The 27,439-nt window shown below is 49.7% G+C and overlaps 1 protein-coding gene and 1 long non-coding RNA gene across 2 annotated transcripts in view; both read right to left on the bottom strand.

The window, feature by feature from the left end:
* Nucleotides 1-8,165: 8,165 nt before the first annotated feature.
* On the bottom strand, nucleotides 8,166-14,544 carry LOC116983270. The gene is made up of 4 exons (XR_004414663.1): nucleotides 14,535-14,544; nucleotides 8,649-8,651; nucleotides 8,503-8,510; nucleotides 8,166-8,198 (listed from the first exon to the last, which is right to left on the bottom strand). It is a non-coding gene; the product is annotated as an uncharacterized LOC116983270 (long non-coding RNA).
* A 1,094-nt stretch (nucleotides 14,545-15,638) lies between these two features.
* LOC116983255 (cytosolic 10-formyltetrahydrofolate dehydrogenase-like) overlaps nucleotides 15,639-27,439 on the bottom strand; it is a 32,011-nt gene continuing 20,210 nt past the window's right edge. Inside the window, exons 17-23 of the mRNA XM_033036938.1 lie at nucleotides 27,260-27,353; nucleotides 25,814-25,913; nucleotides 21,874-21,972; nucleotides 20,716-20,881; nucleotides 19,814-19,919; nucleotides 18,775-18,974; nucleotides 15,639-17,519 (exon numbers count right to left, since the gene is read on the bottom strand). Coding sequence (XP_032892829.1) covers nucleotides 17,464-17,519; nucleotides 18,775-18,974; nucleotides 19,814-19,919; nucleotides 20,716-20,881; nucleotides 21,874-21,972; nucleotides 25,814-25,913; nucleotides 27,260-27,353 — 821 coding nt within the window. The 3' untranslated portion in view covers nucleotides 15,639-17,463. The remainder of the gene's footprint in view (nucleotides 17,520-18,774; nucleotides 18,975-19,813; nucleotides 19,920-20,715; nucleotides 20,882-21,873; nucleotides 21,973-25,813; nucleotides 25,914-27,259; nucleotides 27,354-27,439) is intronic.

The raw sequence follows: 27,439 nt of genomic DNA, 5'->3' as shown, positions 1-27,439 counted from the left end.
AGAGCAGAGGGAGTACAGATGCATAGTTCCTTGAAGGTGGCGTCACAGGTAGATGAGGTGGTCAAGAAGGCCTTTGGCGTATTTGCCTTCATCAGTCAGAGATTTGAGTATAGACGTTGGGATGTCATGTTGCAGTTGTATTAGACGTTGGTGAGGCCACATTTGGAGTATTGTGTCCAGTTCTGGGCACCATGTTATAGGAAAGCTGGTGTTATGTTGAGAAGAGTGCAGAGGAGATTTATGAGGATGTTGCCAGGACTCGAGGATCTGAGCTATAGGGAAAGGTTGAACAGGCTGGGACTCTATTCCAGAGTCTGCCAGACAGATGTGAATCCCAAAGCCCAGCACTTTCCCCAGAGAGGGGATTAATGATTAAACAAAACAAAATTCACAGGCCTATTATTTCTTAACTTGTGTTCTCCCTACAGACCTGAGCCTGTTCCTTCAATAAGTGATTTAATGATTGCACCATCCAACCCATCTCTGAACTATCCCACTCTGACCCGAACCCATATCCCCCATCCTCCCACAGCAAGTCTGTGCCCACCCTCAGCGTTCTGCACCTTCCCCACAGATACCACCTTTCCTCCCCACACCTCACCCCCCCCCCCCCCCCACCATCCGGACCGTGCTTCCTTCTCACTGCCACTGTCGGGCAGGAGGTACGGAAGCCTGAAGTCCCACACCACCAGGAACAATTTGGCAGCACAATGGCACAGTGGTAGAGTTACTGCCTCACAGCGCCGGTGATCCGGGTTCAATCTTGACCTCGGGTGCTGTCTTTGCAGAGTTTGCACGTTCTCCCTGTGACTGTGTGGGTGTTCTCCAGGAGCTCCGGTTTCTTCCCACATCCCAAAGACGTGCAGTCTTGTAGATTTATTGGCTTCAGTAAATTGTCCCTAGTGTGTAGGATAGGACTAGTGTACGGGCCATAGTTGGTTGGCATGGTTCAGTGAATGGCCTGTTTCTGCACAGAGTTTTTCTGTTCAGTGTCTTGGAGAATTGATGTGTAACATGTTTGTGTGTGTGTTTGTCTGAGTCGATGTGTCAGTGATGCTGCTAGTGAGTTTTTACACTGTACCTCTACCTCACAGCACTCGTGTGCCATTAATTCTGACCTCTTGGCATCACACCATCCCTAGCCAACATTTGGCCTCTCAGCGAACCTCTCTGCCTGAGGTCATATGTTGCCGGCTCTCATAAGGTCATAAGTGATAGGAGTAGAATCAGGCCATTCGGCCTTGATTTGTACTGGTCTTTTCTTGCTTCCAGTTACCCCCTCCCCCCATTCCTCCCATCTACTGATGAAGGGTCCCGACCTGAAATGTCACCTGTCCACGTTCTCCAGAGATGCTGCCTGACCCGCTGAGTTACTCCAGCACTTTGTGTCTATGTTTAGTATAAACCAGCATCTGTAGTTCCTTTTTTTTTACATACATTTGACTGAACCTGGAAAACGGCTGAGGTGGGAAAGGAACTCAAGCTCCGCCAAGGATCAAACGTGCTTCTAGGATAACATGTCTGCCCAACCCAACCCTGTAAATATCTCCATGATGAGTGGACTCAGCAAGAACAGTCCACTACCCTGACATAATAATTGCGATCTAGAGCAACAGAGACAAGCCCTTCTGCCCATCTGGGCTAATCTCATTCGCTTGCATTTGGCACATATTCTTCTACACTCTTCCTATCCACATATCTGTTCAAATGTCTTTTAACATCCATAATTGTCTCCACATCTCTTGCTTCCTCTGGCAGCTGGTTCCAAACATAGACTATCCTCTGAGTGGAAAAGTTGCCCCTGAGGTCCATCTTAAATCTCTACCCCCTCACCTTAATCCTGTGCCCTCTAGTTTTAGAATCCTCTACCCAGGGGAAAAGACAGTGAGCGTTCACTTTATCCGTGCCTCTCGTGGTCCTGTACACCTCAATAAGGTCACCCCTCAGCCTCCGACGCTCCAGAGAACAAAGTCCCAGCCGATCCAACCTCTCCCTGTAACTCAAGCCCGCAAGCCCAGGTAACATCCTGGTGAATCTCTCCTGCACCCGCTCCAATTTAATGAGAACCAGAGGGCACAGGGTTAAGGGAAGAGGGGAAAGATTTGATAGGAATCTGAGGGGCAACTTTTTCACAGGGTGGGTAGTGGGTGTATTAGAAATGCGTGCGACAAAGGCAAAACCGTTATAATGGGTGACTTCAATCTACATATAGATTGGGTGAATCAAATTGGCAGGGGTGCTGAGGAAGAGGATTTTTTGGAATGTATGCGGGATAGTTATCTAAATCAACATGTAGAGGAACCAACGAGAGAGCAGGCTATTTTAGACTGGGTATTGAGTAATGAGGAAGGGTTAGTTAGCAGTCTTGTTGTACGTGCCCCCTTGGGCAAGAGTGACCATAATATGGTTGAGTTCTTCATTAGGATGGAGAGTGACATTGTTAATTCAGAAACAATGGTTCTGAACTTAAAGAAAGGTAACTTTGAGGGTATGAGACGTGAATTGGCCAAGATTGACTGGCAATTAATTCTAAAAGGGTTGACGGTGGATTTGCAATGGAAGACATTTAAAGACTGCATGGATGAACTACAAAAATTGTTCATCCCAGTTTGGCAAAAGAATAAATCAGGGAAGGTAGTGCATCCGTGGATAACAAGGGAAATCAGGGATAGTATCAAAGCGAAGGATGATGCGTACAAATTAGCCAGAAAAAGCAGCATACCGGAGGACTGGGAGAAATTCAGAGACCAGCAGAGGAGGACAAAGGGCTTAATTAGGAAAGGAAAAATAGATTATGAAAGAAAACTGGCAGGGAACATAAAAACTGACTGCAAAAGTTTTTATAGATATGTGAAAAGAAAGAGATTAGTTAAAACAAATGTAGGTCCCTTGCAGTCAGAAACGGGTGAGTTGATCATGGGGAACAAGGATATGGCGGACCAATTGAATAACTACTTTGGTTCCGTCTTCACTAAGGAAGACATAAATAATCTGCCGGAAATAGCAGGGGACCGCGGGTCAAAGGAGTTGGAGGAATTGAGTGAAATCCAGGTTAGCCGGGAAGTGGTGTTGGGTAAATTAAATGGATTAAAGGCCGATAAATCCCCAGGGCCAGATAGGCTGCATCCCAGAGTACTTAAGGAAGTAGCTCCAGAAATAGTGGATGCATTAGTAATAATCTTTCAAAACTCTTTAGATTCTGGAGTAGTTCCTGAGGATTGGCGTGTAGCAAACGTAACCCCACTTTTTAAGAAGGGAGGGAGAGAGAAAACGGGGAATTACAGACCAGTTAGTCTAACATCGGTAGTGGGGAAACTGCTAGAGTCAGTTATTAAAGATGGGGTAGCAGCACATTTGGAAAGTGGTGAAATCATTGGACAAAGTCAGCATGGATTTACAAAAGGTAAATCATGTCTGACGAATCTTATAGAATTTTTCGAGGATGTAACTAGTAGCGTGGATAGGGGAGAACCAGTGGATGTGGTGTATCTTGACTTCCAGAAGGCTTTCGACAAGGTCCCACATAAGAGATTAGTTTACAAACTTAAAGCACACGGCATTGGGGGTTCAGTATTGATGTGGATAGAGAACTGGCTGGCAAACAGGAAGCAAAGAGTAGGAGTAAACGGGTCCTTTTCACAATGGCAGGCAGTGACTAGTGGGGTACCGCAAGGCTCAGTGCTGGGACCCCAGCTATTTACAATATATATTAATGATCTGGATGAGGGAATTGAAGGCAATATCTCCAAGTTTGCGGATGACACTAAGCTGGGGGGCAGTGTTAGCTGTGAGGAGGATGCTAGGAGACTGCAAGGTGACTTGGATAGGCTGGGTGAGTGGGCAAATGTTTGGCAGATGCAGTATAATGTGGATAAATGTGAGGTTATCCATTTTGGTGGCAAAAACGGGAAAGCAGACTATTATCTAAATGGTGGCCGACTAGGAAAAGGGGAGATGCAGCGAGACCTGGGTGTCATGGTACACCAGTCATTGAAAGTGGGCATGCAGGTGCAGCAGGCAGTGAAGAAAGCGAATGGTATGTTAGCTTTCATAGCAAAAGGATTTGAGTATAGGAGCAGGGAGGTTCTACTGCAGTTGTACAGGGTCTTGGTGAGACCACACCTGGAGTATTGCGTACAGTTTTGGTCTCCAAATCTGAGGAAGGACATTATTGCCATAGAGGGAGTGCAGAGAAGGTTCACCAGACTGATTCCTGGGATGTCAGGACTGTCTTATGAAGAAAGACTGGATAGACTTGGTTTATACTCTCTAGAATTTAGGAGATTGAGAGGGGATCTTATAGAAACTTACAAAATTCTTAAGGGGTTGGACAGGCTAGATGCAGGAAGATTGCTCCCGATGTTGGGGAAGTCCAGGACAAGGGGTCACAGCTTAAGGATAAGGGGGAAATCCTTTAAAACCGAGATGAGAAGAACTTTTTTCACACAGAGAGTGGTGAATCTCTGGAACTCCCTGCCACAGAGGGTAGTCGAGGCCAGTTCATTGGCTATATTTAAGAGGGAGTTAGATGTGGCCCTTGTGGCTAAGGGGATCAGAGGGTATGGAGAGAAGGCAGGTACGGGATACTGAGTTGGATGATCAGCCATGATCATATTGAATGGCGGTGCAGGCTCGAAGGGCCGAATGGCCTACTCCTGCACCTAATTTCTATGTTTCTATGTTTCTATGGAATGAGCTACCAGAGGAAGCAGTTGAGGCAGGTACTATAACGACATTTAGACAGGTATATGAATAGGAAAGTTTTAGAGGGATATGGGCCAAATGCAGGTAAATTGGACGAGTGTAGATGGGGTTCTTGGTCGGCATAGATGAGTTGGGCCGAAGGGCCTGTTTCTGTGCTGTGTGATTCTGGGTGACTGTGTACACGTGGACCGCTGGTCCTACATTTCCACAATGCCTTGGGTTTTGGACCTGGGGCGGGGGAGAAGGACTGTCCTCTCATTACTCCACTCAAAGCAGTGGTCTGGAGCCTGTGTCGACCGTGCTTGCGGACAGTCAGAAGCACTTGCAACCATCCGTCTGTCACTGCCCGGCCCCCAATCCTGGTGGAATCAAGAATGTTTAATTGTCATCTGTACCGGCAACAGAACATTAGACTTTAGATTTTAGAGATACAGCGCAAAAACAGGCCCTTCGGCCCTCCGAGTCCGTGCCGACCAGCGATCACCCCTGTACACTAGCACTACCCTACACAATAGGGACAATTTACAATTTTACCGAAGCCAATTAACCTACAAACCTGTACGTCTTTGGAGTGTGGGAGGAAACCGGAGCACCCGGAGAAAACCCACGCAGTCACAGGGAGAACGTACAAACTCCGTACAGACATCAACCCACGGTCGGGATTGAACCCGGGTCTCTGGCGCTGCAAGGCAGCAACTCTACCACTAGGCCACCGTGCTGCCCAGCTTAACAGGCCCGTAAACACCATAATGCAAAGACAAATATGTAATAATCAATGATACAATACATTAACAACTAGATAGCCATAATGGTGTGAAGGTGACCATGATGGTGTGAAGGTGGCCATGATGGTGTGAAGGTGGCCATGATGGTGTGAAGGTGGCCATAATGGTGTGAAGGTGACCATGATGGTGTGAAGGTGGCCATAATGGTGTGAAGGTGACCATAATGGTGTGAAGGTGGCCATAATGGTGTGACGTGCTCATAGTTGCATTAGTGCACAAGTGACCATTATAGTGCACGATAACTATAATAGTACAACGTTTAGAGTTTGGTTTAGAGTTTCAGAGAAGCAGCACGGCAACAGGCCTTTCAGCCCACCAGGTCCACGCCGACCATCGATCACCCGTTCACACAAGTTCTATGCTATCCCACTTTCTCATCCACTCCCTACACACCAGGGGCAATTTATAGAGGGCCGATTAACTTACAACCCCGCACATTTTTAGAGCCACTGCCTCAGAATGCCAGAGAACTGGGTTCGAACCTGACCTTGGATGCTGTCTGTGTGGAGTTGGCACGTTCTCCCTGTGAGCATGTTGGTTTCCACCCACGTCCCAAAGACGTGCGGGTTTGTAGGTTAATTGGCCCTCTGCAGATTGCCCCAATCGTGCAAGGAGTGGATGAGAAAGAGGAATAACATAGAACTAGTGTGAACAGGTGATCGATGGTCGACGTGGACACCATTAGACCATAAGACATAGGAACAGAACTGGGCCATTCAGCCCATCAAGTCTACTTCACCATTCGATCATGGCTGATCTATTTTCCCCCCTCAACCCCATTCTCCTGCCTTCTCCCCGTAATCTTTGATGCCCTCACTATCAGGAACCTGCCAATCTCCGCTTTAAAAATACCTGATGAATTGGCCTCCACCGCCGTCTGTGGCAATGGATTGCACAGATTCATCGCCTTTGTGGGCCGAAGGGCCAGCTTCAGTGCCGTATCTGGTTCAGTATCAGTTCAACACCGCCCAGTGGAGAGAAGCAGCATAGCAGCAGCCAGGAGCCTGTGGTGGGTGGTGCTATGTAAACAGAGACCCACTCTCTCTCTTTATAAACACAGGTCCCATGATAGTTTTCCAGGAACATCACGCCATGGAATGAAGGAAACCCGATCCCTGTAGATCTGAATGAACGGAGTTCACACACAGAGTTATGCTGTGTAGCTAACACCAAAGCTGCCCCCCCCTCTCTCTCTCACACACACACATACCTCAATCCCATTTTGGAAAACTACTCAGAGTACTGTGTTCAGTTTTGGTCACCCTGCTGTCGGAAAGATGTCATCAAGCTGGAAAGAATGCAGAGAACATTTACAAGGATGTTGCCAGGACTCGAGGGCCTGAGCTGCAAGGAGAGGTCGTGCAGGATAGGACTTTATTCCTTGGAGGGCAGCAGGAGAATTATCTTATAGAGGTGTACAAAATCGGGAGAGGAATAGATAGGGTGAATACACAGTCTTTTAAAAGTAGGGGAATCTAGAACCAGAGGACATAGGTTTGAGGTGAGAGTGGAAATATTTAATAGGAACCTGAGGGGCAACTTTTCTACACAGAGAGTGGTGGGTATATGGAACGAGCTGCCAAAGGCAAGTTCTAAAACAACATTTTAAATACATTTTGACAGGTACATGGATAGGAAAGGTTTAGAGGGATAAATGTGGGCAAATGGGATAAGCCAGTATGCTTACTTGGTTAGCATGGGTAAGGTGGGCCGAAGGGCCTATTTCTGTGCTGTATGCTCTGTGACTATGACGTTTGGGAATGTGGGGATTTATATTCAGAAAGAACAGATACTAGTTTCTCTCACTCACACATATACACACGCACACACACACGCACGCACACACGCACGCACACACAGGCACACACGCACACACACGCACGCACACACACACACACAAACACACGCATGCACAACCACACGCACGACCAGACACACACGCACTGACGCACATGCACACACGCACGCACACACGCACACAGACACACACGCACACACACGCACAAACACACGCACGCATACATGCACGCACACACACACACACGCACACGCACGCACACACTCACACACGCGCACACACACACGCACACACACAGACATACACAGGCACACACACACACAGGCACACACACACAAAACAAATATACCCACAGGCACACACACACACTGATACACACTCACACCCTGACACACACACACATCCCTATATGCGCACACACACTAACACACACAGACATACGCTCACAAGCACACAGATATGCACAGGTACATACACTAACACACGGAGACTCACACACTCTTGCCTGCAGTAGATGGGCTGAATGGCCTGCTCCTGGTCACCAGGCTCAGTGCCAGAGGCAGGTGAGGGTGAGCAGGGAGGGGGTGGGGGTGTGTGACGTGTGAGTGGTGCAGCAGGGTCAGGTGGGCTCAGTGAGGGTGAGATGGTGCCAACACACACTGACCCTGCCACCCTGACCTCTCCGTTCATGCTCGCCCCAACCGCCCAGTAACCGGTCACTGATTAACGTGAGGATGGCAGTGAGGCAACGTTTAACCAGAACCGGTAATTCACATCACGGCCGAATGAGTAAACAGCCATGACTTGCATCTTTCTGCAGGTCCGCTGAACTTTATTGAACCCATTCAGTAAACGCAGTGTACTCATCCCGAGAGAGTGAAGCTCCCTCTACACTGTCCCATCACACACACCTGCCATCGGACACAGAGTGAAGCTACTGTAACAGCGAGGGGGGGGGGGGCCGTCCTCACCCTGTCACGGTGGGTGTCGAGGAGAGATGCGTGCGCGGAACGATTCTGACCGAGCTTACCCCCGCTCCGTCGGAATTGCTCATCGGGCGCAGGCCCCGGAATCTTTCCTGGAAGCTGGACCCTACACAACGTGAGCCGCCTTTCCGAGATGCCCAGCGCGCCGTTCCATGACTCGTGAAGACGTGTACTGTACAGGTCGCTCCTGCACACTCTGCACTTCCTCACCCTCGTCTTCCGTCCGGACTCACCCAGCTGTTACCACCTGATGGCGGGGAGTGGTCCCCGGTGGAGGTCTCTCTACAAGGGAGTCCTTCCCCTTTACATCGGGGACCTGGGGTGGAGAGTGTTGCACAGAGCCATGGTGTGTAATAAATATTTGAGTCGGTTCACGGACTCACCAGCCGCCTGTAACGTCTGCGGCGAGGAAGAGCCCGAGTTCCACGTGTATATGGAGTGCAAGAGGTTGCAGCCCATGTACGAGTATCTGAAGGGGCTGCTCATCAAGTTTTGGTTGCATTTTAGTCCCACGATTGTGGTATTTGGGCACAAGGCAGGGAGTGGGGAGGGTCAATCAGGAAGGTGGGATCTCCCTGCCGGGTCTAGGCCTGGCCAAGATGGCCATTCACGGGTCCAGGCAGCGGGCAGTCATGGCCACACCAGTACAGAGTCGGCTGCCTGCTCCTCTTCCGGGTCTATGTCCGTGCTCGCGTGTCCCTAGAATAGCAACACGTGGTGTCCACGTGGACTCTAGAGGCCTTCCGTGAACTCGGGGGGTGGAGAGCTTTGCAGATAAAGATGCCGTTATTGTATTATAATCATTGCCTGATACAATGTGACTAGTGAATGTTTATGTAATATGCAATTATTGAATAAAGTCCTTGGAAGTAAAACAAGTGTGCAGCTCCCTCGACACTGTCCCATCACACACATCCAAGGGGTGCAGGTGCCTTGAAACTGGGTCTCTGGCAAGAATAACCTGTAAGAGGGACTGTTTGGGGCAGCTTCAGTCCAGACCCAGACCAGGGCTGTGGTGGGACAGTCCAACAGGTGGACCCAAGGTGGTCTCCATTCCACAAACCTTGGCCGCCATCATCTGTGAGAACAGTGCACACTGAATGGTGAACTTCAGCAGAGTTAGAGAGACGGCCGTTCACACATAATCGTGGCGGTTTCTGCAGCTTTTTCTGAGAATTAAAATTCAGATTTCTGGTCGTCAGTCAATCGCAACAAAACAGCCCCATGACAGAATAATTCTTTAACCGCATCTGATGTTCACGTTTCATGTGCTCGTTCACATATTATACACTGCAGCAATAAATCTCCCCAGCTCATTCACACCTCATGGAGTACTAGATTCGTACAGCAGACGCACAGGCCCTTTGGCCCACTGCGCCCATGCTGACCTCTTTGCCCATTTATACTAATCTCATTTGTTCACGGCAGGTCTGTAGGGATCCATGCCATGCCTATTTAACTGCTTGTCCAAAAGTCTCTTAAATGTAGTGATTGTATCTGACTCCAGCACCTCCTCTGGCAGCGAGTTGCAGATACCAACCACTCTGTGAAATAACTCTCAGAGTCACATTGTGGAAACAGGCCTTTCAGCCCAACTTGCCTTTGCTGACCAACATGTTTCACCTACACTAGTTCCACCTGCCTGTGTTTGCCCCTTATCCCTCTATGCCTGTCCTATCCATGTACCTGTCTAAATGCTTCTTAAACATTGCGATAGTCCCTGCCTGAACTACCTCCTCCAGCAGCTCATTCCATACACCCACCACCTTCTGTGTAAAAAACAAGTTGCCCCTCAGGTTCCTATTAATTGTTTCTCTCTCCCCCCCCCCCCCCCCCCCCCCCACCCCACCTTAAACCTATGTCCTGTAGTTCTCGATTCCCATACTCTGGGCAAGAGCCCTGAGCATTTACTCGATCTATTCCTTTTACGATTTTATACACCTCGATAAGATCACCCCTTATCCTCCTACACTCCAAGGAATAAAGTCCTAGCCTGCCCGACATCTCCCTATTGCTCAAGCCTTCGAGTCCAAGGGTGCAGTCCTGATCTTCCAACCTACCTCATTGTAGGTATTGGGCTTTTTTTTCCGTAATTGTAACACTATAACTTTGTGACACTATATTCTGCATAGTGTAGTATATTTTTCTACATATATTCTGCTATTTTTCTCTGTGCACAACCTGTGATATTTGTGCACGGCTCGGTTGTACAGTACTCACAGGTGATGTTTTGAATCGGGGGCCTTCTTCAGACTGACTGTGTGGGAGGGGAGAAGAAAGCTGGAAAAGAGGTGGGGCAGGACAAAAAATGTAGGAAGCAACTGCAGATGCTGGTTTATACTGAAGATAGACACAAAATGTTGGAGTAACTCCTCGGGTCAGGCAGCATCTCTGGATAGGAAGAATAGGTGACATTCCGGGCCCAAACCCTTCTTCAGACTGAAAATGAAGGTGGGGTGGGGGGGGGATAAGCTGGGGACGATAAAGGTCAGAACAAATCCGGGCTGGCAACAGATGACCTCAGGATGGGTGGAGCCCATAATGGTCTGTTGTTGGTTGAGGAAGATGTGCAAACGGGAGGGATACAAGGATGGGAACACTGGAACTTGTAGCACGGCTAGGGTAGGGGAGGGGGAGAGAGAGGTGAGGGGATGCAGGAATTACTTGAAATTGGAGAATCAATCTTCATACCGCTATGATTTGAGATGATTTAATGGGAGAGCAGGCAAAGTTTGTCATTGTATCATGTGGAAATGCCATACAAAAAACACGTGCCTCCTCCCCTCCCTTCTTAGAAACATAGAAACATAGAAATTAGGTGCAGGAGTAGGCCATTCGGCCCTTCGAGCCTGCACCGCCGTTCAATATGATCATGGCTGATCATCCAACTCAGTATCCCGTACCTGCCTTCTCTCCATACCCTCTGATCCCCTTAGCCACAAGGGCTACATCTAACTCCCTCTTAAATATAGCCAATGAACTGGCCTCGACTACCCTCTGTGACAGAGAGTTCCAGAGATTCACCACTCTCTGTGTGAAAAAAGTTCTTCTCATCTCGGTTTTAAAGGATTTCCCCCTTATCCTTGCTGTGACCCCTTGTCCTGGACTTCCCCAACATCGGGAGCAATCTTCCTGCATCTAGCCTGTCCAACCCCTTAAGAATTTTGTAAGTTTCTATAAGATCCCCTCTCAATCTCCTAAATTCTAGAGAGTATAAACCAAGTCTATCCAGTCTTTCTTCATAAGACAGTCCTGACATCCCAGGAATCAGTCTGGTGAACCTTCTCTGCACTCCCTCTATGGCAATAATGTCCTTCCTCAGATTTGGAGACCAAAACTGTACGCAATACTCCAGGTGTGGTCTCACCAAGACCCTGTACAACTGCAGTAGAACCTCCCTGCTCCTATACTCAAATCCTTTTGCTATGAAAGCTAACATACCATTCGCTTTCTTCACTGCCTGCTGCACCTGCATGCCCACTTTCAATGACTGGTGTACCATGACACCCAGGTCTCGCTGCATCTCCCCTTTTCCTAGTCGGCCACCATTTAGATAATAGTCTGCTTTCCTGTTTTTGCCACCAAAATGGATAACCTCACATTTATCCACATTATACTGCATCTGCCAAACATTTGCCCACTCACCCAGCCTATCCAAGTCACCTTGCAGTCTCCTAGCATCCTCCTCACAGCTAACACTGCCCCCCAGCTTAGTGTCATCCGCAAACTTGGAGATATTGCCTTCAATTCCCTCATCCAGATCATTAATATATATTGTAAATAGCTGGGGTCCCAGCACTGAGCCTTGCGGTACCCCACTAGTCACTGCCTGCCATTGTGAAAAGGACCCGTTTACTCCTACTCTTTGCTTCCTGTTTGCCAGCCAGTTCTCTATCCACATCAATACTGAACCCCCAATGCCGTGTGCTTTAAGTTTGTAAACTAATCTCTTATGTGGGACCTTGTCGAAAGCCTTCTGGAAGTCCAGATACACCACATCCACTGGTTCTCCCCTATCCACGCTACTAGTTACATCCTCGAAAAATTCTATAAGATTCGTCAGACATGATTTACCTTTTGTAAATCCATGCTGACTTTGTCCAATGATTTCACCACTTTCCAAATGTGCTGCTATCCCATCTTTAATAACTGACTCTAGCAGTTTCCCCACTACCGATGTTAGACTAACTGGTCTTTAATTCCCCGTTTTCTCTCTCCCTCCCTTCTTAAAAAGTGGGGTTACGTTTGCTACCCGCCAATCCTCAGGAACTACTCCAGAATCTAAAGAGTTTTGAAAGATTATTACTAATGCATCCACTATTTCTGGAGCTACTTCCTTAAGTACTCTGGGATGCAGCCTATCTGGCCCTGGGGATTTATCGGCCTTTAATCCATTTAATTTACCCAACACCACTTCCCGGCTAACCTGGATTTCACTCAATTCCTCCAACTCCTTTGACCCGCGGTCCCCTGCTATTTCCGGCAGATTATTTATGTCTTCCTTAGTGAAGACGGAACCAAAGTAGTTATTCAATTGGTCCGCCATATCCTTGTTCCCCATGATCAACTCACCCGTTTCTGACTGCAAGGGACCTACATTTGTTTTAACTAATCTCTTTCTTTTCACATATCTATAAAAACTTTTGCAGTCAGTTTTTATGTTCCCTGCCAGTTTTCTTTCATAATCTATTTTTCCTTTCCTAATTAAGCCCTTTGTCCTCCTCTGCTGGTCTCTGAATTTCTCCCAGTCCTCCGGTATGCTGCTTTTTCTGGCTAATTTGTACGCATCATCCTTCGCTTTGATACTATCCCTGATTTCCCTTGTTATCCACGGATGCACTACCTTCCCTGATTTATTCTTTTGCCAAACTGGGATGAACAATTTTTGTAGTTCATCCATGCAGTCTTTAAATGTCTTCCATTGCATATCCACCGTCAACCCTTTTAGAATTAATTGCCAGTCAATCTTGGCCAATTCACGTCTCATACCCTCAAAGTTACCTTTCTTTAAGTTCAGAACCATTGTTTCTGAATTAACAATGTCACTCTCCATCGTAATGAAGAACTCAACCATATTATGGTCACTCTTGCCCAAGGGGGCACGTACAACAAGACTGCTAACTAACCCTTCCTCATTACTCAATACCCAGTCTAAAATAGCCTGCTCTCTCGTTGGTTCCTCTACATGTTGATTTAGATAACTATCCCGCATACATTCCAAAAAATCCTCTTCCTCAGCACCCCCGCCAATTTGATTCACCCAATCTATATGTAGATTGAAGTCACCCATTATAACGGTTTTGCCTTTGTCGCACGCATTTCTAATTTCCTGTTTGATACCATCTCCAACTTCACTACTACTGTTAGGTGGCCTGTACACAACACCCACCAGCGTTTTCTGCCCCTTAGTGTTTCGCAGCTCTACCCATACCGATTCCACATCCTGCAAACTAATGTCCTTCCTTTCCATTGCGTTAATCTCCTCTCTAATCAGCAACGCTACCCCACCTCCTTTTCCTTTCTCTCTATCCCTCCTGAATATTCAATATCCCTGGATGTTCAGCTCCCAGCCTTGGTCACCCTGGAGCCATGTCTCCGTGATCCCAACTATATCATAGTCATTAATAGCTATCTGCACATTCAACTCATCCACCTTATTACGAATGCTCCTTGCATTGAGACACAAAGCCTTCAGGCTTGTTTTTACAACACTCTTACCCCTTATACAATTTTGTTGAAAAGTGGCCCTTTTTGATTTTTGCCCTGGATTTTCCAGCCTGCCACTTTTACTTTTCACCTTGCTACCTATTGCTTCTACCCTCATTTTACACCCCTATTTCTTCTCCCCTCACCTCCCCCCCCTAACTCCTCCCTCCCCGCCCCCTTTCTCTCCCCCCCACCCCCACCCTCACTCCGGTGGAGGGAGGCAGTGGCCTGTGGCTCAGGCCGGACAATTGACCAGTCATCAGCCAGGCAGCCTGGTGGGTGAGTGAGCAGTCGGAGCAGTGGGGGTATGGGTGCTGCCCAAAGCGACTGCCCCCCGCCCCCCCGCCTGCCCACAGGACCTGCCCAGCGAGAGGCTGATCGACTGGTCAGTGCACTGTCCAGACCACGGGTCACCCTGGCTGCAGCCCCCGGCAGCTTGGCCCTGACACCCAGTGGATGGGCCCTGGTATTACAACAGCACTGATGCTCGACTCTGGAGCAGCTCGGCGCTGGAGGAACCCAGCGGGTCAGGCAGCATCTGCAGAGGGATTGGACAGATGGCGATTTGGGTCAGGACCCTTCTTCAGACGGATGGAGTAGGGGGGGGGTGGGGGGAGAAAGCTGGAAACGAGAGGTGGTGGCAGAACAAAGCTTGGCCAGTGATAGGTGGATACAGGTGAAGGGGTGATAGGAAGAAGGATGGAGTAAAGTGACAAAGGCTGGAGGTGAAAAGGAGACAAATGAGTGTCAGGTAAAGGGAGGAGAGGAGGAGTGAAATGTACAGCCAGAGGGAGGGATATGGATGAAAGGGGGGAGGGGGGGGAAAGGGGGAGATAATGGAGCTGAAGAAGGGTCCAAACATCTGTCCACTTCCGTCCACAGATGCTGCCGGGCACGCTGAGTTCCTCCAGCACTTTGTGTTTTGCTCAACGTCCAGCATCTGTAGTTCCTGGTGTCTCCAGCTATTATCCTTTACTGACGAACTTGTCCTCCAATTCCAATTCCAAACGTCAAAGAGTTGCGGGAGCCCAGCTAACGGAAACCGCTTCTCAGCCCCTGCCTGACCTAAAGAAAATAAACACATTCTCACAGGGACCCCGGTGTCGAGAGTCGGCAGCTTCAGGTTCCTGCGTGTGCATATCTCTGAAGATCTGTCCTGGGCCCAGCACATTGATACAATCAAAATGTTAGCTCATCAATACCTCGACTTCCTCCGACGACTGAGGAGATTGGATATGTCTACGAATACTCTATCAAACATCTACAGGTGTACGGTGGAGAGCCCACTGACTGGTTGCATCACGGCCTGGTTCAGCAACTCGAACGCCCAGGAATGAAGGAATGAAGGAGACTACAGAGAGTGGTGGACACTGCCCAGTCCATCACAGGTACTGACCTCCCCACCATCGAAGGGATCTACAGGAGGCCTCTAAAAGACAGCCGGCATCATCACAGGCCCACACCACCCTGGCCACGTTCATCTCGCTGCTACCATCGGGAAGAAGGTACAGGAGCCTGAAAACGTGACCTCCAGGTTCAGGAACAGCTTCTTCCCAGCAACTATCAGGCTCTTGAACACTGCACAACACTAACCTCAGCAACTGTGATCTTCTGTGGACTGTGTCTTTGGTTGCAAGTTGCACTACACTGCTTACCTAATATTACAATTGTTTATTTATTGTATTATTGATTATTGCACATTGATCTGTGTGTGATTGTGTTTACAGGCCACAGCATTTCATTGTTCCGTTGCCGGTACACAAGGCAATTAAACGTTCCTGAATCAGCAGGGGGCTTGGTGCCCGACAGATGTGAACAGCAGGCGAGGGATCCTGCTTCCTCATGGCATTGGCCCTTGTGACGGGGGTGGGGGATGGAGGGTGAGCCGGCTCCTTGAACAGCTGCAGACCCCCTGGGGAGGGGCTCCCTCTTGTGCTGTTGGGGTGGGTGGGGGGGAAGTTCTGGCATCTTGACCCAGTGACGGTGAGGGAACGCCGTTAAGATTTCCCAGTCAGGACGGTGTATTTTATTTTTTTAAAATCGTTTCAGTACAGCACAGGAACAGGCCCTTCGACCCGCAATGTGGTTGCCCAATACGATGCCAAGAGCAGCCATTATCTCCCTGCACGTGATCCATATCCTTCCATCTGCTGCATGTCCATGTGCCTATCTAAAACCTTCAAACGCCACTATCGTATCTGCCTCCACCACCCCTGGCAGCGTGTTCCAGGCACCCACCACCCTCTGTGTAACAATACCTGCCCCGCACATCTCCTTTAAACGTTGCCCATCTTGACTATGCTCTCTGCTATTTGATTTTTCCATCCTGAAGAAAAGGTTCAGACTGTCTACCCTGTCTATGCCTCTCGTAATTTTATATACTTCTTTAGAAATGAGACTTTAGAGATGGATACAGCATGGAAACAGGCCATTCGGCCCATCAAGTCCGCACTGACCAGCAATCACCCCGTATACTAGCACTATCTATTCTACAGACTAGGGACAATTTACAGAAGCCAATCAACCTGCAAACCTGCACGTCTTTGGAATGTGGGAGCAAACCGGAGCACCCGGCAAAAACCCATGTGGTCACAGGGAGAACGTGCAAACTCCGTATAGACAGCACCAGTGGTCAGGATGGAATCCCAGTCTCAGCCGCTGTGAGGCAGCAACTCTAGCGCTGTGCCACTGCGCTGTCCTGAAGCCCTCCTATCATTTCTCCCCCTAACCTCCGACGTTCCAGTGACTTGGAGGGGAACTGCAGTTAGTGGTGTTCCCCTGCTGCCTTGGTCCATCTTGGAGGGAGGGGCATTGAGTTAGGGAGGTGCTTTCGGTGTCGACTGGGCCAGTAGCTGACGTATATTCAAAGCGTAACTTTAAGGTGAGAGGTCAAAGTTTAAAGGTGATGTGTGGGGCAGATTTCCTTTTGACACAGAGGGTGGTGGGGGCCTAGAACGTGCTGCCACGGGTGGTGGTGGAGGCAGATACTATAATGATGTTCGAGGCTTTAGGATCGGTACATGGATATGCAGGGAATGGAGGGATATGGATCAGTGGAGATTAGTTTATTGGCATCATATTGGGCACGGACATTGTGGGCCGAAGGGCCTGTTCCTGTGCTGGACTGTTCCATGTTGGATAATGATGAGGTTGGAAGCTTGGGTCAGGTGTCTGTGACCAGCTGGGCCCTGTGGCGTCGAAGAGATGATGCCTCCTTGTCAATTGTAATCAGGAAGGAAATTATTTAGGCAGCAAATTTCTATGACTAGATTGCAACAAGAGGGAGGAGGCCACTCGGCCCACCGAACGTGGGCTGGCTCCTCTCACGGATCCACTGAGCCCCGCCATGGGATGTCCACGTATCTCTGGGAGAGGGTTTGTGACGGAGAATCAGTCCTGAATTATCCGCAAATGTCCATTGATTGTTGGTTCCCTGCGTGCAAGGGTGAAGTTGCTGCAGTTGTTCCACCTTCGCCCCGTCCCGCTAGTATTCAACGGTCACTGTTTTGGTCCGCAGATATTCGTTCAAAGCTTCCTGCCCTGTGGAACGAGAGTGAGATTCACTGCAGAGTCAACAGGCACTGCCTTTAAGCAGTAGACCATAAGACATAGGAGCAGAATTACGCCCATCAGGTCTGCTCCACCATTCAATCACGGCTGATCTATCTTCTCCTCTCAATCCCATTCTCCTGCCTTCTCCCCCTTACTAATCAAAAGTCCGCTTTAAAAATATCCAATGACTCGGCCTCCACAGCCGTCTGTGGCAATGAATTCCACAGATTCACCATCCCGTGGCTGAAGAAATTTCTCCTCCATTCTGAAGGTACATCCTTTTATTCCGAGGCTTTGCCCTCTGGTCCAAGACTCTCCCACCACTGGAAATATCCTCTCCACATCCACTCTATCCAGGCCTTTCACTATTCGGTAAGTTTCAATGAAATCCCTCTCATCCTCCTAAACTCCAGCAAGTACAGGCCCAGTGCCTTCAAACGCTCCCCATACGTTAATCCAATGATCCCCTGGATCATTCTCATCAATCTCATCACAACCGTTTCACTCTGCAAGAGTAAATGATAAGTCTTGACTGAAATCTCGTTTGTGTAACAACTTTACCAGCAGTAGTGATGACACGGTACAGAAGTGTGAAAACACACACCTCCAGATTCAGGGACAGTTTCTTCCCAGCTGTTATCAGGCGACTGAACCATTCTATCACCAACTAGAGAGCGGTCCTGACCTCCCATCTACCTCATCAGAGACCCTCGGACTAACTTTAATTGGTCTTTACTGGGTTTTATCTGCACTAAATGTCATTCCCTTTATCCTGCGCCTGTATACTGTGGATGACTTGATTGTAATCATGTATAGTTTTTCCGCTGAGTGGTTAGCACACAACAAACAAACTTTTCACTGTACACGTGACAATAAACTAAACTAAACTTTTATGTTCCTCTTTTTGTTTATTATATTGCTTACAGAGTACTATGTTTACATATTCTGCTGTGCTGCTGCAAGTAAGAATGTCATTGTTCTGTGTGATACATATGACAATAAAACACTCTTGACCCACTAAACAAAACTAATCTAAACTAAACCAAACTCAAACCAAAACCAAACCAAACCAAACCAAGCCAAGGTACACAAAAATGCTGGAGAAAGTCAGCAGGTGCAGCAGCATCTATGGAGCGAAGGAAATAGGCAACCTTTCGGGCCGAAACCCTTCTTCAGACCAAACCAAGCTAAAGCCAGTGTTTGTTGAGCCGGGCCCTGCCACCCCTCCCCGTGCAGCCCTTACCCAGGTCCTTGCCGAAGCCCGACTGTTTGAAGCCTCCAAACGGAGCAGCCACATCAGTCTTGTTGTAGGTGTTGATGAAGACAGTGCCAGCCTGCAGCTTGTCACTGACGTACAGCGCCTTGCTCAGGTCACGTGTGAACACGCCCGAGGCCAGGCCGAACTCTGTGTTGTTGGCGCGTTTCAAAACTCCATCCACGTCCCTGGTGGAAACAAAACCAGGGTGACAGCAGGTCAGAGCCAAATCCACACTCAGTCCACACCCCGCACGGAGCCACGGGGAACTAAAGCCTGGTGTAGGCAGGGAACAGAGGGAAATGGATCACGGGCAGGCGGGTGGCCTTGGCATCATGTTCAGCACAGACGTTGTGGGCCGAAGGGCCTGTTCTGCTGCTGTACTGTTCTATGTTCCATGACCATTCATCCCCTCTGGGTCTCTGTCCTGTAACCAGGAGAGAAGTTGGGACATTATGTTACAAGTTGTTGGTGAGGCCACACTTGGAGCACTGTGTGCAGTTCTGGTCGCCCAGCTACATTTAGGATGTATTAAGGGTGCAGAAGAGATTCACCAAGATGTTACCCGGGCTTGTGGGCTTGGGTTACTGGGAGAGGTTGGATAGGCTAGGACTTTTTTCATTGGAGCATCGGAGGCTGATGGGTGACCTTATTGAGGTGTACAAGACCATGAGGGGCACGGATAAAGTGAACGCTCACAGTATTTTCCCTAGGGTAGAGAATTCTAAAACTAGAGGGCACAGGATTAAGGTGAGAGGGGAGAGATTTAAGATGGACCTCGGGGGAATCTTCACTCGGAGGGTAGTCTGTATCTGGAACGTGCTGCCAGAGAATGCTATAGCAGCGGATGCAATCACTGCTTTTAAAAGGCATTTGGACAGATATGTGGATAGGAAGGGTATAGAGGGACATGGGCCAAATGCAGGCAAACGGTACTGGCCCAGTGTGGCAACTTGGTTGGCACGGACAAGATGGGCTGAAGGGCCTGTTACCTGCTTTACGGCTCTGTGACTCGAAGTGAACCTACCCGTCGGGAAACTTGGAGATGATCATGATGGGCCCGAAGGATTCCTCCTGAGCGATGAACATTTCATCCTGCACATCCGTGAACACCGTGGGCTCGAAGAAAAAACCTGTAACAGAACCGTGTAGAGGGGGCATCACTCTGTGTCCGACCCCGGGTGTGTGTGATGGGACAGTGCAGAGGGAGCTTCACTCTGTGTCTCCCATGCCCTGGGAGTGTGTGATGGGACAGTGTAGAGGGGGCATCACTCTGTGTCCGACCCCGGGTGTGTGTGATGGGACAGTGTAGAGGGGGCATCACTCTGTGTCCGACCCCGGGTGTGTGTGATGGGACAGTGTAGAGGGAGCTTCACTCTGTGTCCGACCCTGGGTGTGTGTGATGGGACTGTGTAGAGGGGGCTTCACTCTGTGTCTCACCCATGCCCTGGGTGTGTGTGATGGGACAGTGTAGAGGGAGCTTCACTCTGTGTCCAACCCCGGGTGTGTGTGATGGGACAGTGTGGAGGGGGCATCACTCTGTGTCCGACCCCGGGTGTGTGTGATGGGACAGTGTAGAGGGGGCTTCACTCTGTGTCTCATCCATGCCCTGGGAGTGGGGAGACAGTAGTGCAACAGTAATAGTCATTGATGTTTGTGAATGCGGATTATACTGGCATTCTCTGCCCCCTTTCTGCAGAGTAGAATCCCACTGTCTCACCCCTGGTGAGGGTCTGGGAGATTGGTTAGCATCCTACGCATCCATCTCTGCTCTGGGTGTAAGCTCTGTCTGTCTGCAGAACTCCTGCGTTACAGCCGAGACCACGCTACATGAAGGGCTCCTGGAACGTTGGACTGATTGGACTCTCCACGCCACGGTGGGTGGGGATGAGGAAGCTGAGGTTGGTACACGTGGAGCTGGGAGCCTACCTGGCCGGGGGACCTGCCTCCCTCCGTACACCAGCCTGGCTCCCTCGTGGACCCCGGCGGCACAGTACTGGATCAGCTTGTCCAGGTGGGCCTTGTGGTTCTGGGGCCCGTGGTCCGTGGACCTGTCCAGGGGGTCTCCAATCTTCATCTTCTTCACCTCTTCCACCTGCGACCTCGGAGTGAAGCAACAATGGGTTGCACGTACGTGAGACCAGGAGAGAGCTTGACAACGTCCCATCCACTTCCCTCCATGTACCCGGATGTATACAGCTTCACATCTAATCCCCAGATTAGTAGAAAACTTCCCATCTCTGTGTGAATTCCCCAACTACAGTCATAGAGTCGTACAGCATTAAAACAGGCCCTTTGGTTCAACTTGCCCGTGCCGGCCAACATGTCCCATCTACACTAGTCCCACCCGCCTGCCTTTGGCCCATATCAAGAGTCAAAAGTGTTTTATTGTCATGAGTCTCGAAAAGGAACATTGAAATTCTTAAGGGCCAATCCCACTTGGGTGTCATTTGCGCGTCATTTACGCGATATCATTTACGCGTCACGACGTGCACACGATGCGGGCGTGGTGACGTAGGCGGTGATGCGCGGTCACGAGCGGTGCCCCAGGAATTTGGGATTCACAAAATCTTCGCGTGCCACCTGCATGACGCGCAAATGACGCCCAAGTGGAACAGGCCCTTTACTTGCAGCAGCACAACAGATATGTAAACATCATCCCGGGAACATTCTCACTTTTCCGGCTTTTTGGAAATGTGCCTCCACTTTACATTGCGTCTTCCCAATCATCCCACCAAACTGCGGGAGGAGGAGTTGTGTCGGGGACTATCGCAACGTTTAAGAAGCGTTTAGACAGGTTGATGGATAGGATAGGTTTAGAGGGATATGGGCCAACCGTAGGCAGGTGGGACAAGTGTAGACGGGACATGTTGGTCGGCGTGGGCAAGTTGGGATGAAGGGCCTGTTTCCACGCTGCATGACTCCATGACTCGAACTACAACACCTCGAGCTTCTCCGCAATATATTCCAGCTGCCACTTGTCCTCCCCCCTCCCCATTCAGCTGAGGAGGGGCTCCCTTCTACCCCAGCCTCGTGAGGGAACAGATCAGCCTACAACCCAAACACGGTGAACAGAGAGAGACTCACCACTCTGTGCAGGAACTGGTCGTGGATTGAGTCTTCCACAAAGAGCCGGCCAGCTGCTATACAGTTCTCCCCCTTGTTGAAAAACACAGCTCCCATACCCTGGGAAAGCAAGCAAGGGTTAGCGATCTCTACAGCAGCACAGCGGGTAGTGCAGCTGCCTCACAGTGCCAGAGACCCGGGTTCGATCCTGATTACGGGTCTGCGTGGAGTTTGCACGTTCTCCCCATGACCGTGTGGGTTAGCACCGGATGCTCCGGTTTCTTCCCACATCCCAAAGATGTGCAGGTCTGTCTGTAGGATAATTGGCCCTCTGTCAATTGCTGCGAGTGTGTAGGGAAGTGGATGAGAAAGTGGGATAATGTAGAACTGCTGTGAACAGGCAATCGATGGTCGCAGGGCCTGTTTCCATGCTGTATCTGTATAACTCGAAAAACACTGACGTAGGCCTCACTGGCCCACGGTTACTTGGCTTGTCACTGCTGCCCTTCTTAAATAAAGGAGCAACATTTGCGACCCTCCAGTCATTAGGCACGTCACCGGTAGCTAACAAAGATGCATAAATCTTGGTGAAGACCCCTGCTGTCTCCCACAGCAACCTGGCCTAGGTCCCAGTCACCCCAGGGGATTTATCAACCCTTATGTATCCCCTCACCAGTTAGAGAGTGGTCCTGACCTCCCATCTACCTCATTGGAGTCCGTTGGACTATCTTTAAGCTGACTTTATATTATATCAATGTAATATCAATGTTATATCTTGCACTAAAGATACCCTTGTACCCATTATCATATATTTGTGTGGAACAGCTTGATCGCGTTCATGTATAGTATATTCTTTGACTGGATAGCACGCAAACTAAAGTTTTGGTACACGTGACAATAATAAACAAAACAAAACTAATCATCTAACACAGGGCAGCACAGTGGCGCAGAGGTAGAGTTGCTGCCTTTCAGTACCAGAGACCCTAATTCAATCCTGACTACGGGTGCTGTCTGTACGTTCTCCCCGTGACCACGTAGGTTTTCCCCGGGTGCTCCGGTTTCCTCCCATACTACAAAGACGTGCGGGTTTGTAGGTTAACTGGTTTCTGTAAAAATTGTATATTGTCCGTGGTGTGTAGGATAGTGCAAGTGCACGAGGGGGGCGATCGTTGGTTGGCGTGGGCTCGGTGGGCCGAATGGACTGTTTCCATGCTGCATCTCTAAACTAAACTAAAAAGAGAGTCCTGAAACAGGCCTTTCGGCCCAACTTGCCCATTGCACTGTTGTTTGTTGTATATTTACTTGTGCGTTATTGCATGTATGGGCTATGAAGCTGCAGCTAGTAAACATGTTGTTGTTCTGTTGTCCATGGCTGTTAAACCCTCTTGACTTTTGCCATCCCCCTCACCACAGCTGTCCGTTCAACACAGAGCCAATGATGGCGGGGAGAAGGGGCAAGTTAAAATGCAGGGTAAAGCAAGAACATGTAGGGAATGGAGGGATACAGGTCACGAGCACGCAGCGGAGATTAGTTTAAGGACAGCTTAACCCCGGGCATAATATTCATCATGGACATTGTGGGCTGAAGGGCCTGTTGTGGTGCTGTTGTCTTCTGTGTTTGTTCTATGAGGATTGAGGCGTGGGTCAGCGGGCGTGTGTCATGGGGCGTGGGTCAGAGGGCGTGGGTCAGAGGGCGTGGGTCAGAGGGCGTGGGTCAGAGGGCGTGGGTCAGAGGGCGTGGGTCAGAGGGCGTGGGTCAGAGGGCGTGGGTCATGGGGACCTGTTAGATACTGCAAACACTTTATTTCTGTTTGGAAACTTTTATTCCCATTAACATGCTAGTTGACAGCCAAACTTAAATTCATGACCAATCATTTACTGTCTTGACCAATCACTTACTAGACCAACTAATCATTAACTAACCTAACTAATGTTTAACTAGCCTGACCAACATTCTGCAATAGCAGTATATTAGCAGGTCACCTTGGATCCTTTTCCCGTCACCCTCATTTCACCCCGTGCACTAGCTTTATCCGACACACTAACGGCCATTTACAGAAGCCAATTAACTTACAAACCTGCACGTCGTTGGGATGTGGGAGGTGCTGTAAGGCAGCAACTCGACCACTGCGCCACTGTTACCCCCTCAGCATTGTAACGCATCAGAGACAAAATCCAATGTCCGCAATGAGGTCGAGGTGAATTAGACAGTACCCTAGCTTATAGAAGGGACATTCAGAAGCCTGATAAGCTCATAAGTGATAGGAGCAGAATTAGGCCAATCGGCCCATCGAGTCTATTCCACCATTCAATCATGGCTGATCTATATCTCCCTCCTAACCCCATTCTCCTGCCTTCTTCCCATAACCCCTGACACCTGCACTAATCAAGAATCTATCTATCTGTGCCTTCAAAATATCCATTGACTTGTCCTCCACAGCCGTCTGCGGCAAAGAATTCCACAGATTCACCGTCTGACTGAGCAAATTCCTCCTCATCTCCTTCCTAAAGGAACGCCCTTTTATTCTGAGACTGTGCCCTCTGGTCCTAGACTCTCCCACATGCACTATCCAGAGGGGCTATGATTCTATACGGAGAAGGGGTTGTTAACTAATGATTTAATATTTAATTTTAAATAATGATTTCCCTAACTTCAAGTTACCCCTGCACTCCCTCTCTCTCCGCCCTCCCCCACCCAAGTCACACCAGCTTTCGTTCTCACCTGACAAACAGCTAACAATAACCTGGTTCCTTTATCATTGATACTTTCTTGCATATCTTTCATTCATTAGTTCTATATTTCTCTCTACACCATCGTCTATATCACGTCGCAGTCCATCTGTCTTTTTTTAAATTATTTGTCTCATTTGAATGTATTTTCATTTTTTTTAACTGGGTATGTGTGCGGGGGGCGGGGGGTGGGGGAAACTTTAAAAATCTTTCCTCTGCACGGAGAACCCAACCTTTTCTCTGTCGGGTCTCCGTTGTCATTGGGGCCTAGCACCGTGGAGCGGCCTCCAACCGGAACGACCTGGGGCTCCAGTCGTGGAGCCTGCGGACTTACCCACCATCGCGGAGCTGGCCGAGTTCGGAGCGGGAGGAGCGGTGGTGGCGCGCTGTTGCGGCCAGACCCAGGAGATTCGGAGGCTCCAACCGCCTGCCCGGTGGACGGTGACACCGGGAGCCCGCGGGTCCCTGCTGGGAGACCGCTTTTCGGGGCTTCCGCAACGGCGACTTCTCCCGCCCGAGTTGCGGGGTTGAGGATGACCTGGAGCGGGGCCTTACATCATCGCCCCGCGCGGCTTTAAATGGCCGCGGGACTTGTTAGCGCCCGCCGGGGGCTCCAACACCAAGATTCGGAGCAGGGCCTTGCATCACCCGGCTTTATAATTGCCACGGGACGTATTTACCATCGCCCTGCCGGGGGCTTTGACTCTGACATCGGGAGGAGAACGAGGAGTGCAGGGGAGAGATAAGACTTTGCCTTCCATCACAGTGAGGAGGAGATTCACTGTGATGGATGTTTGTGTAAATTGTGTTGTGTCTTGGTTCTTCTTCTTGTTTGTATGACTGCAGAAACCAAATTTCGTTTGAACCTCTGGGTTCAAATGACAACAAATAAATTGTATTGTATTGTATATCATTTGTTTCCCTATCCCGTGACTTTCAGTCCGAAAAAGGGTCTCGACTCGTAATGTCACCCATTCCTTCTCTCCGGAGATGCTGCCTGTCCCGCTGAGTTACTCCAGCATTTTGTGTCAATCAGGGGTTGTTAACTATCCCTCCCAGTGGCAGGGACGATGGGACATCCATATCAGAGCTCGCGATAAGATCCACCACTAACCTGCAGTGTGTGTGACGGGAGGGTGTGGGGAACCTCAGGGTTTCTCATGCTGTCCCCACCTCACCCACCACCCACCCACCACTCCCTCCCGGTGCAGCCCAGGTCTGTCCACCTTACCATCCGCACCGCCTTGTCCAAATCACAGTCGGCAAAGATTAAGAGCGGGGATTTGCCTCCGAGTTCCAGCGAGACTCTCTTCACGTTGCTGACTGCACAGCTGTGGAAGGAAGGGCAGCGTGACTCTCTTTTCATGCTCAGTCTGTGGAGATCACCAGCCCCCCTCCCCCCCCACCTCCTCCCCAATCCCGTCTCCGGCCTGTGGGAACCTCCCCCTCCATCCGCCACTCCACAGGGCAGTGGGGTGGTATCGGCATGGAGGGGAGGGGAGCTACGTGACTCTCCTGCCCAGCGGTGGAGACTGGTGTCTGGAGGGGCAAAGCTTTCCCAACCGATTCAGCCCACAGAGGGAATTCTTGCAGTGGGGTGAGGTGGGGGTGGGGGTGGGGGTGGGTTGTGGGTGTGTGTGGTGGGGTTGGGTGGGGGGTGGTTTTGGGTGGGGTGGGGTGAAGGTGGGGTTGGGTGGGGTAGTGTTGGGTGGGGTTGCATTGGGTGGGATGGGGGAGGTGGTGTTGGGTGGGGTTGGGTGGGGTTGGGTGGGGTGGGGGGGGGGGGGAGGGTGTTGGTGGTGGGTAAGCTGAGCACCCATGGGTCCCACCGCTCAGAGTTGGTGTTAGATTCACTCTTCCCCTACAACTTTTTCCCAATTTTGACTTCCAATGGACGTTTGGGAGGTATCTGGATAGGGAGGGTTTAGAGGGACCTCAGGGGCAGCTTTTCCACTCAGAGGGTAGTCTGTAACTGCAACGAGCAGCCAGAGGAAGCTATGGAAGTAGATACAATTACGGCTTTTAAAAAACAAATAGATGGATAGGAAGGGTGTACTGGGAAGCATGTTCCATCGTCAGAGTGAGACCAAACGCAAATTGGAGGAACAGCATCTCATATTTTACTTGGGCAACTTACAACCCAGCGGTATGGATATTGATTTCTCTAACTTCAAGTAACCCCTGCATCCCCTCTCTCTCCATCTCTCCCCCCCCCCGTTGTACTAGTTTCACTGTCGTCCTGTTGGGTTCCACTGTTTGTATCAATCATTATTATCTTCCCCACAGCCAACAATGGACCATTGTGGGCTCCACCTTTCCTTGACCATTGTCGCTGGCTTTCATTTGTTTTTTTAGCATATCTTTCATTAATTTGTTGTATGTACCTTTTCATATCTCTCCGTTGCCCTCTCCCCAGACTCTCAATCTGAAGAAGGGTCTCGACTCGAAACGTCACCTATTCCTTTTCTCCAGAGATGCTGCCTGACCCCTGAGTTCCTCCAGCATTTTGTGTCTATCTAAGAGTTTATAGTGATGGGGGTCTTGGGCAGCAGGGCTGAAGAAGAGTCCCAAACCAATACATTGTCTGTCCATTCCCTCCACAGATGCTGCTTGACCTGCTGAGTTCCTCCAGCATGTTGTGTTCTACTCCTGAACCTTCCCCAGGGACCCCTGTTACCTCTTCATGATCTGCTTCCCAACCGGGGTTGACCCAGTGAAGCCCAACTTCCGAACGTCTGGATGCTCCGATATTCTCTGCCCGATGAGGGAACCTGAGGGACAGGAATGGCCGCTCAGAGCAGGGGCGGAGAAACAGCCCCCAAAACCCCTCACACACCACCCAACCTACACCCAAACG

The sequence above is a fragment of the Amblyraja radiata genome, chromosome 18, assembly GCF_010909765.2.
Source record: "Amblyraja radiata isolate CabotCenter1 chromosome 18, sAmbRad1.1.pri, whole genome shotgun sequence".
Taxonomy (NCBI): Eukaryota; Metazoa; Chordata; class Chondrichthyes; order Rajiformes; family Rajidae; genus Amblyraja; species Amblyraja radiata.
The sequence above is the reverse complement of the archived record's forward strand: the minus strand, read 5'-3'. Positions and strand labels throughout refer to the sequence as shown.